The sequence below is a fragment of the Manis javanica genome, chromosome 11 (genome assembly GCF_040802235.1).
Source record: "Manis javanica isolate MJ-LG chromosome 11, MJ_LKY, whole genome shotgun sequence".
In the NCBI taxonomy this organism is placed as follows: domain Eukaryota; kingdom Metazoa; phylum Chordata; class Mammalia; order Pholidota; family Manidae; genus Manis; species Manis javanica.
The window spans coordinates 104769716-104780771 of record NC_133166.1 but is presented as its reverse complement, the minus strand read 5'-3'; the positions used below and the strand labels follow the sequence as shown (position 1 = coordinate 104780771).

The following is an 11056-nucleotide window of genomic DNA, read 5'->3' as shown; positions in this document are numbered from 1 at the left end:
AACAAAACACATGTCACATGAGAGAAATAAATGCAGTCAACGGTGTTCACTAGTAGGAAAGATTATATTTCGTTTGGGGGATTATAATAACACTTTACACTTCTGTAATGCTTTTTATTTTGCAACGCACATATACATTTTTATTTAATCCTTACAACCACACTCAGAAGGATGTATTATCATCACAACTTTTTAGAACAGGAAGTTGACACTGCAAGAGGTTAGAGGAATTAGGTTTCATAGCTGGCTGGCAAGTAGCATGTGTGAGATCCTGACTTCGATCTGGGACTTCTCAGAGTAGCAGGGCAGTGAAATGTGGAAATTATCTGCCTAAAGAGAGAAAGCTAAAACTATGGGAAAGGGTGAGATTTCCCAAGGAAGAGATGGTAGAGAAAAGATGTACAAAATGGAATCTCGGGGTTTACTGTGTTGAGGAAGAGAGGTGGAATCAGTGAGGGAGACGAAGGAGGAGGCGAGCTGAGGAACCCCGGGATGTGCGTTTCTGCGTCAGCGAAGGCAGGGCGGGAGTGAGAAGGGAGCGGTCAGGGGGACACAGTGAGGGCGGCACGGGGCACCTTAGAGCGGATGCAGTAGCCAGTAGCCTGATGTAGGCAGAGGCCGGATGGTTCCAGCCAGCTTTCCTACTCATTTCTGCCTGTTGAAATTTTACTCATGTCTCAAATCATCTTCCTTTAAGCAGCCTTATCATCAGAGATACAAGTTTTTCTCTCCTCTGACTCCTGTAGCTATTTGTTTGAACCTCTGTGATATCACTTATACTACCAAGTATTGTCACTGTTATCTTAGGCATCTTATCTCTTTTCTTGATTGTAATTACCTAGAAAGCAAGATCTACCTTATGTTTTTCCTGCTTTTTCCTGCCCAATCCCCCAAAATAGTTGATTCTTAACATGTACTTGCTGATGAGTTTTATAGATCATATATAACCGTGGGGAAAGTTTTCAGTTATGTATCTGGGAATTTGAGTTGGAGCCCATCAAGGCAGGAATACCACTGAGTTAATTTTCTTATGGCAACAGTTGCTAGGGATTTCATCTTAGTTTGAATCCACGCATTAACACGGCCCTGATGGTCTTTTTGGTAATGGGGAGGCCTTTGTTAGCAGAGAAGTGCGTGCTCACAGGTGAGGTTTTCATACTTGCACTTGTTGCTTTTCTTGTCCTAAATAATAGGTAAAAGGCCGGAAGCCGTCGTCAACCATTCCGGCTCTGAAAGCAAGAGCAGCGCCACGGAACAGATGCCACCGCCCGCACAGAGCGCCTTCTCTGCCTCCTCGGCTAGGAGGGTGAGTACTTGGGGGTTGGGATATTGTTTTCCCTGCTGCATAACATACAATAGAAAGGCCTCAAAGGTACATTCTTGCAAAACAATAAAGATCCATTCTTGCCTGTCTTAGCCTGATCAGGCTGTTAATATGACAGACTGGGTGGCTTTAAACAATAGAAATTTATTTCTCACAGTTCTGAAGGTTTGAAAGTCCAAGGTCAAGGTGTCAGCCAATTCATTGCCTGTTGAGGACTGTCCGTGGCTCACAGATAGCTGCCTGATCTCTAAGTACAGTCGCGCTGGGGGTTAGGCCTTCAACGTGAATTTTGGGGGGAAGGAACACAGACACTGTATCTATAACACTGTCCATAAAAACTAAAACCATCACCGAACAAATTTGACTACAGTGTATTTAGATAACAGAGAATATTAGTCTGAGACCAAAGAAACGGCTGTCACTTTCCTATTTTCTTCATGTCTGAATTAGGGTAAGCATATATAAAACTCATTGTGGGTCAGGAAGATACCTGGTCCCCGCTTTGGCTGTTTTACAACTGCTCTCTTGTCTTTGTTTTTACGAGTAAAGTTTATAGTTTATGACGGGTAGAGATCAGGGGAAGGAAGAGACTGAGACACCAGGGGTGCTTCCTCCTCAGCTCGGCCGGGGCCGCTGAGAGGCTGTAGGCCTCCAGTCAGAGAGACAGGTGAATGATGACCTGCTCTACAAGATAGAAAATTAGTTTTGAGATTAAGAATTGATCTGAGTTCTTTGGAATGAAGCTGTTGAAAAGCTGTGTGGTTTTATAGATATTAACTTACTGATCTTAGTACCTCATGAATTGAATTGAAAAGACAAGGTTATGGTATCATTGTGGAAATGAGGAAACAATGGCCTGGCTACTTATCTGTAGGTGCATCATGGTGAATCGTTAGGTTTCCTATAAAATGCAGGCCTCACTTTTCATCTAGCCATTTAGTGGTACGTCCCATATTCCCACTGCTTCTGGTGTGACTAACTAGACTTTCTGCTTTTTTAAAAGAAAGGTACTAAATTATAGAAAATACACACACACATATTCTGCTTTGCTAACACGATGCCAGGAAAGGCAATTTTCCTCTCAAGAGTCAGAGTGACTTGTAGAGAGCTGACATGATTGAGCTTCTAGAACTGCAAAGAGCACACGGTTATGTACATCCAGATGTCCGTAATCTAAGCGTGAGATGGAGAAGAGTAATGTGATGTTTCTGTTGCATTTTCACTGCACCAGGCAGTAAAGGTGGGCTGGTATCTGGAGAAAGACCAAAACCTTCTGGCAGAGGGCCCTCCCATCCCAGGAAGAGGCTGTTGGCTACTGTTCTAAAGACCAGTTGTACCCCCCTCTGTCTTTGGGCTGGAGCTAGTATGATGTTTTCTGTGGTTTACAGCAAACAAGATAATGAAAGACAATGTAAGCTTTTCATAAAGTCTTCTTTTCTGATATTAACATAGCTTTCTTTTTTTAATGAAGTGATGGTGATAGAAATGGTAACCAGTTTCTGAAAGATGTTCTCTCTTGGAAAAACTAAAACGATTGCAACTCTATGACTTACATCATTTTTTTCTTTTAAAATTTTGCTGCTTGGTAAAATCTGAAACACTTAGAACTGCTGCCCTAGATCAAATAAGCTGTCTTCTTGAAATAAGCAGTTGAAATTTGAGTGGAGTGGCCTTTAGTACTTTTGCTAGTATTAAGTTGTGTCAGCTTACCCCAGTACCTTAAAACATCTTTATACATTGGCTCATCTTGTGTTTTCCAGTCGCTACATGTTTTAAGGAAGAATTAAGCTCATCATCACCATTTTACAGATGAGTGTGTTGAGACCTAAAGAAGTGAAAAGTCCTATTTTCAGTTACTTAGTGAGTCAAGAGAACATGTGTTACTTGGATCTGCTGGGGTTCTATGTCTGTACTCTTTGCCTAGGGAGAGCAGGAGAGCAAATAGTGTTTAATTTCCGAGAGCAGCTCTGTTGGGTGGGAGCACCGTGTCAAGAATGAGGCTCTTTCTGGCTCAGGGAGAAAGGGAGCCTTGCGAGGTTATCGGCGTCTGCAGATAAGGAAGGCACATTGGCAGAAAGCCTGCCGTTTATTTGTTCTCCTTGTGGTGGTGGTGGGCAGCTGCGTCTGGGGAGGACTCTCCCTGCATACCAGGTGAGACCTCAGCCTGGATGGGGAAGGGTTCTTGACTGGTGGAGAAAGAATTCTTGAACAGGTCAGAGGAGTGCAGGTAAGGAAGGAATTCATTAAAGCAATCATAGCAGTGAGTGGCAGCCTCTGCGCAGGCAGCAGAGCGCAAGGAAGAGCAGAGGGAGGGAAGGGAGGCTCACTGAGCTCCTGCTCCAACTCCTGAAGCCAGGGCCGCCTGGCATCTAGTGTCCGCTTGAATCTGCATGGTGTGGGGACTGAGCCCCTACGACCCCAGGATTGGGGGAGCTCCAGAGCACTACCTGGAGTGAGATTATGTTCTGAGAACTTCCCAAAGGCAAAGAAAGGAGATTTTTCAGGCAGGCTACTAAAGAGCATGATCGTATAGCTACAGTCCTGTCTGGGTCACCCAGGCGATGGGAACTTGCAGGCCCAAATCAGAGATCTCAGTAGCCCTTCCCTACTTGTCTGAAGAAGACCAGAGAGAGAGACTTGTGCTTAAGTTTAGAAAATTGAATGAAATAGCCAAGTAACAAAGACACTTACCACTGGGAGAGAGCCAAGACAAAATGTAGTAAGTTGAACAGTGAGAATTCTTTGTTTAAGGCAAAGTACACATTGAAGAAAGGGGAGTGCAGGCAGCCTCAGAGGAGAGGTGAGCTTAAGGGTTTAGGAGTCTGTCTCTTAAGGCTTTCAAGAATGGTCAAAGGGCTGGGGGGGGGGTGTAGGCTTGGCATACGGTCTCCTGATGTGTGTCGCTGGTGAGACACTCTGTCACCATCCATTGTCAGTCCTCTAAATAAACTTAATGCAGGCATTTCTTGATCCTGTTCTTCTCCAAGTTAGTGGTGATTCTCAAGCTGTGGGGACATACCATTTAGAACTGCTTGTCCTGCCTTAGACAGGGTCAGTTATTGGCTGATTACCATAAAGTATGTTCGGAATCTTACCTCCTAACTCCCTGGTTTTTTAAATGGAATCTTAGCCTTAAGATGGGAGGCCCTCCTGTTCATACTATACTGTTTGTATCTTGGTATTTTTTGTCATAGGCAGGAAAAATTCATCATGATGCTGGTCCCATGACCCTGCCCTGCCCCAGGAGTGCCTGATTTTGCCTCACCGAATGTATGGGAATGCTGAAAAGGCAAATAGGCTGAAAAGAATAATCAGGACTGTCATTGTCCTTTTATCTGCTTCTTCCCTCATAGTTTTCCTCCAGCCTTTTCAACAAGTCAGAAGAGCCCAAAGATGAATCTCCTTCTTCATGGAGACTGGGACTCAGAAAAACCGGCAGCCAGAATGTGCTGAGTGAGGTGGCCGGTCCCAGGGAGGCATTGGGGGGCCGAGGCTCTTCCGTCTCCCGGTCCTCGTCAAGCCCGCGGATTTCTGCTCTGCTAGACAACAAAGATAAGGTGCACGTGGGCACAGTATGGGGGGATTGCAAGTTTCCTTCCATGCAAATTCAACCTTGGAACAGAGGAAAATATTTTCTAGTGCCTAATTTGATTCTAGTACAAGGTCTTTAAAGGGAAACAGGCGCATCGATAGTTTAATTGAGTAACTATTTGCGTTCCTTTTGGCGCACGTTATGTTCATTCTCCCTTACCCTCCTTAGCCTAAGGCAGAAACCAGGAGTCAGAGGCTTGAAAATTTGGATGTGGCTTATAAGGGTCCCCTGGACCGATACCAGTAGTTTATTCTTGATGTCTAGAAGCAAAGTTCCTTGTCTGGGCTTTCAATCCTAATGAAGTTCAGGCAAATTAGTACTTAGAAAAAATTTTTTTCATGTCTTAATTTTTCATTGGTAGTTGTATGTCAGGCTGATTTCATGAACAGGTCATCTGCATATTCATCTAAGATGAGTACCTTTTTATTTTTTCACTGCGGTTCCACATTTTATAGGACTCCCTTGATGCTCTTGACTGGGGTTGGGTCTTCCTTGCAATTATAATCCCGTTGCTCAATATTACATTTCTAGAGACTACTCAGGGGGCTGAGGCATATTGGTCAGGTTAACCCTGAGACATACTTGCTGTGCACGCAGCTGCATTGCAAGGAGAATATAGTGGGAAAGAAGTAAGGTTAGTTTCATCAGAACTTCAGTGTGGAGCTTCTGTTTGGGGCTTTTCCAAGGCTGCCTCTCTCTTGGCAGGGTGGCTGCTTTGTGTGATTTGCACTGCTCTTTTCCTTATTTGATTATCCGGGATTTTCCCATGAGAATTATTTCCCTGTATATTGGTTTTTAATGAAGACAAGTTAGGAATTAACTTTTGAAGACTAGCCTTTTGTGATACCACCACTCATGGAGGTGGTACTGCGTATAGAAATAAGATGCAGGTATATTAAGTTCTGCTTTTTTACCCAAGGTGTTTTACTCTGTATCAGTATTGCACCTCCCCTGTACTTTACTTGTTTTGATTTTACAGGAGAGAGAAAACAAAAGCTATTTTAGTTCACTAGGACCCCGGAGACTCAACAGCACAAGTGATACTGAAGAGAAGGAGAACAGGTAATCCTCACACAGGCCCGAAGGTGGTCCTCGGCCGCTCTCCTGGGCAGGCAGTGCTCGCTCGGCCGAGCCTCTGCTGCCGTCCTCCTGCAGGCGTCCCTCTACGTCACCAGCTTCTTCTTCCTTCTGCTCAGAACACACCTCCCAGCCCTCGCTCCCTTGCCCTGACAGTTCTTCGCCGCCCAGGCTCTCACCCCAGCCCAGCTGCTCTTGCCTTTAGGAAGTTGTCTCTGACCCTTCTGAGTGTGGAGTCGGTTTAGTCCTTTACAGGCTCTGTGAAGGTAGGGTGTGTGTCTGTCTAGTTCCTCAAGCACCCACAGTGCCTAGTGCAAGGGCCTATCCCAGTAAAAATTGACTTGATCAACTTTTAATTTTGTAAGTAGATTAAGTTTCAAGTCTTCCTCATCAGTTAAAATGAATTTGGGGATTTTGAATAACATTCCATTTCAGAGCAAAACCTGATCTACAGCCTTGCTTCTCAGGGTTCAGTCCTTCAACCAGCAGCATTGGTATCACCTAGAAGCATGTAAGAAATGCAGAATCTAAGGCCCCACCTCAGATTTGCTGATTTTGAGTCTACATTTTAATGAAATTTCCTGGGTGATTCAGATGCACATTAAACTTTGAGAAGGACTGTTCTGGATAAGCTGTGAAACATGAGACCAGTAGCATTTGCAACAAAGACTCCACGTTAACAAGAGTGGATTAGAAATCTACTGTAGCCCCCTCCTAGATGCCTTTTCATTTATAATGCTAAGGAGGTTTCCAGCAAATCCTCATTCTCTTTCCTCTTCTGTAGAAACAGATGCCCTCATCTTCCCCACTATCCCCTTCTCTCCTCACTTATGAATAACCTCCTACTGGGGACTGATTTGCAAAGCTTTCTAAATGAGGGACAAACTGACTTCTTTTTACAAAAGGGTTGTAGACTTTTTTTTTAAGAAGCCTCAAATTCCCCTTTATTGTTAACTGATCATGGTTCAACTCTGACAATTCACAAGCTAAATTAACCTTGTGGAATCTATATTGAGTCAATTCAGCAAAATTTTATTCAGCATCTCCTACATGCCTGACACTGTACTCATGAATGGAGATATACCAATAAACAAGACAGACTCAGCTCTCTCCTCTCACCACCACACAGTAATGACCTTGTAGGCAAGGGACGTGTCTTGGGTAAAAAGGCTTAGAGATCTTTGGCATAAGGATTTAGTACCCTTTGAAATTAGTTGGCTTTGAAGTTGGTAAAAGAAAGGAGATAGTAGTACTTAACTGATCCTTTGTCTATATAGAAAACAGGTATGTAAAACAAAGAGCCACTTGAAAAATGTATCTATTTCTTTAGCCATATTACAATTTGCCTATCAGGCTCTTTTCTCGTAGTTTGCATTGTATCATGGACAAAACTGGTGGTAGGAGTCAGTGTTTCGTTTTGTTTTTCTGTCATGCCCATGCAGAGAATCGGCTGTTAATCTAGTGAGGAGTGGTTCCTATACCCGCCAGCTGTGGAGGGATGAAGCCAAGGGAAATGAAGCCCCACAGACGATTGCTCCTTCCACCTATGTATCAACCTACTTGAAAAGGTACCAGGTTCAGAAGGGTGGGATATGATTTAACTTCACTCTGGCCATGAGCATTGGGTAATAATTGCATGCCATCTTATATCCAATTAGCACCACAAAAATGAATCCAAAAAATGAATTACTTTTAGATTTCTTGGAACTAACATCTTGACTAATTTTAAATTAAAATTTATTTATTAACTCAGTTAAAGTAAGCTAATTCCAAATTCTCACCACAGACAGACTGAATTTATACTCCATCCTCACAGTGCTATTAAAATCTTGAACCAGAAGTGACTTCTAGTAATCTCTGAGCAGGACTGAATTTAAATCACCCCTGTCCAGTTGCTATGTCTCTATTTTCTAAAACTAGAGTAATTCTCATCTCGAGTTATAGTTTTGTGGGGTGGAAGGGAGGGACCCTGTAGGGTGGTGAGGAGGGTGGGAAATGGGGATAGTTTTATATTGCATTAAAGAAGTGTCATATTGAAGCCTGTTAATTTAGGGACTTGAGTTGTTTTTTTTTTTATGACTTTAATGGCCCTCAGATCCATCAAGATGTGAAACTCGCAAGTTTGGTGCAGAGAAGGTACATGGGTTTCCTTCTGCTTTTCTCATCTATATTCCTTTCTCTGCAGTTGTTTTCTTTGCCATGTACCAGCCAGCAAGCAAAGGCCCCTTTGCCGGAGCCATTAAGCCATACGATACACTTAATTCATATTTAAATTTGAACTTTGCTGCTGATGTGGGAGAATCTGATTCTCATTGCTTACTTTGAATTCTTTCTTCACTGCCACTTCTTAACCCCTGCAATTGTCTCTTCATGCCATAGGCTTCAACGTTAGGTTTCTTATAGTTGGTTGTCTTCCCTAGAAACAGGCTTTGGCCATTGACTGTGTATTTGAGATCAAAACTTACTTCCCCTTGATTGGAAGAATCTTGTCAACCAGTTAATTTTGGAACATGAGAACTAGTAAACTGTAAAATGAGCAACCACTGTTGCCTTTTAATATTCTTCAGTTCTAGAGATACATCCTGTAAGAAAGAGCTCAGTTTCCAAAGACTACAGGTACAATTCAGTGATCTCACTGAAGCTTTCTAATACAAACTCAGTGTTTTTGGCTTAATAAGGCTGTCATCTATTTGTCTTCAAGGCTAAGGCCATTTTCTAACTAGACACATTATTTCTCCTTTTAGTTGTACCCAAGACCAAGAAAATTTTTCTAAGAAAGTCATGTTCTAGATCTGAGAAAGAGAAAGCTGCCATTTAATTTCCAGGCATGTTGTTATTTTGTGGTGGGGTTGTTGATTTTTGTGATCTAAATCATTAGCAAATGGGTCAAGTGAGTAGCATTGGTTTGAAAGAGGTAGTTAAGCCTAATTGTGGTGAACAAAGGAGAAAGGGACTGCCTCTAGGATACAAAGCATGTTTAATTATGTGAGCACTTTTTGAGAAGAGATCTACAACTTGCTTCATACATTGCATTTCCAAAGCTCTTCTTCATAACCCTAAAGTACTTTTTAATTTTACAGAATCTTACTTTATGATCTTTCCAAAAAGAAAGAATTATTTGCCATCACTATTTAAAACACAACGTGTGAGTGAACGTTTGTCATTCTTGAGCTGTGCCAAAGCTCAGCATACTTTCCATTTTCTAGTTCATCTCTTGCCTTTAGGTAGACATTCCTTTCATAAGGCCCAGTAAAATTAATCTTTTTCAAAGTAGGCTCCATCTTTTTTGGTCACTCTCTCAAATGTCTCATGATTGTCATAGTTAAGAAGTTTCTTAAAAACAATTCTAACTCAAATAATTTTTGGCTTCAGCTGACGTGCTTCTTACCTATCTTCAATTGAAACAAAGATGACTTGTCTTCTGATGCCTATACAATGTTATTTTCTAGACTTAGAACTTTAAATCCCCCTAAAGGCATTTTTGCTTTAGGCTAAAGAATCACAGTCCTCAAATACATTGTTTCCCACAGAACTTCACACTTTCTCTCTTTAATTTTAAATCCAAAGCCTCTGCAGATTCTGGTCTTTAGCTTTTGCAGTTCTCATTCTGTAGCAGGTAGGCATTTGGGGTTGCATGACTTTTTGCCTTGGGGTTTATTGGGAATTACTTTTTTAATAAAATTACTCTGTTTCCTATTATTTCCCTTTCTCAGCCTCCACTCTGGTCGTATATTCCACCCTCCTGCTTCCTCTTCTTGCACACCATCTCTCTGCCTCCACATTCCTTCGCTCTGTTGGATGATTGACAGATGCCTGCTCGCTGCCAGTGACGCGGCTCTAGCTGGGGTTGACCCTCCACTTCCCAGTTGTTGTACCCTCTCTTTGGTCTACATTCCTTTTAAGTGCCCAGTGTGGGTGGGAAGGTGGTACTGGGAAGTGGTGAGTGAGCAGCATGTCCTGAAGAATGTGACTGTGTGCTGTTTTGCAGTGCTTCATTTGGTAGAAGTAGTGACCCCACAAGTCCCTACATTTCAGCCAATCGCAATTCATCTCCTGCTACCTCACCCATTACGATTGGTTCATCTACCTCTCGGGGCGGCAAGTGGCAGCCTGCCTCTTCTTGCCCTGCACCAGTCAGTGCAGACACTACTGCGTCCCTACACCGCGGCAGGTAAGGCTTTTTGGAGCCATTTGAGTTACCACCACCAAAGCTAATGCCTCTGGGTACGCACACGAGATTCGAACCAAAGGGACTTAGTCACTGTGGAAGCACATTTGAATTCCTGTGAGAATGTCCATAATTTAATGAGATCGCTTTTGCTTTGACTTGTATTAATGAGTCGGCAGTTGCTTACTGAATAATCGTGGGGTATATATCTTTGTGTTTGGTGGGTGGGCATCGACTTAATATGACTGCTTTCATATCTCAGTACCCTCACCAGTTGTGATTGCAGTTTAAGGCTCATACTATTATGGTAAGCCATATATTAAGAATGTCCCCATATTTCACTTATTTTAATTTTCCAGTAGTTATGAGTAGGAATCTCTTATGTTTAGGGTTTTTGGAAGATGGCATACAAATCCAAAACAGAAGGAATGTCACCTCTTGTTCCAAAAGCCTTGTATGTCCCTCTGAAAATTCCCAGCCAATGAAAGTGTTTTGCCGGAAACACAGTAGGAAGAAAGAGATTTGCGTTTGTCTAAACTTTGTTCCAGGGAAGTATCTTCTTGGTTTCTAGTTCATCTGAGCGGTAGCGGGGGCAGAGTGTCATTGCACAGGTGCAGCAGGACTTCAGCTGTGATTTTCACTGTGGTTTTTAATCCTTTAGTGTGATCGGAGACCCTTTGCTTTTGGGTGTGGCAAAGGGTCTCGCTGCCACAGCTGACAAAGAAATGAAAGACGTTCATGAAATTGGTGTTGCTGCCAGAATGCCGCTGATGGTGATGCTTGATTGGTATTTGTCAGTTTATTAGATTAATTTCCCTAAAATAAGTGGCAGTTATTTATTTGACCAGGAGGAATAGGCTTCTGATGAATTATTTATAATAATACTGTATAATTA

The 11056-nt window shown here is 42.6% G+C and overlaps 1 protein-coding gene across 8 annotated transcripts in view; it reads left to right on the top strand.

Moving 5' to 3' along the window:
* Positions 1 to 11056, top strand: part of PPP1R12B (protein phosphatase 1 regulatory subunit 12B) — a 222102-nt gene that overhangs the window by 82104 nt on the left and 128942 nt on the right. For 3 of the 8 annotated variants that reach the window (XM_073217144.1, XM_073217145.1, XM_073217142.1), the window contains exons 9-12: positions 1194 to 1306; positions 4678 to 4881; positions 5896 to 5978; positions 7436 to 7561. In XM_073217144.1, the coding sequence (XP_073073245.1) occupies positions 1194 to 1306; positions 4678 to 4881; positions 5896 to 5978; positions 7436 to 7561 (526 nt within the window). The other 5 variants (XM_073217143.1, XM_073217140.1, XM_073217141.1 and 2 more) reach the window with 4 other exon arrangements.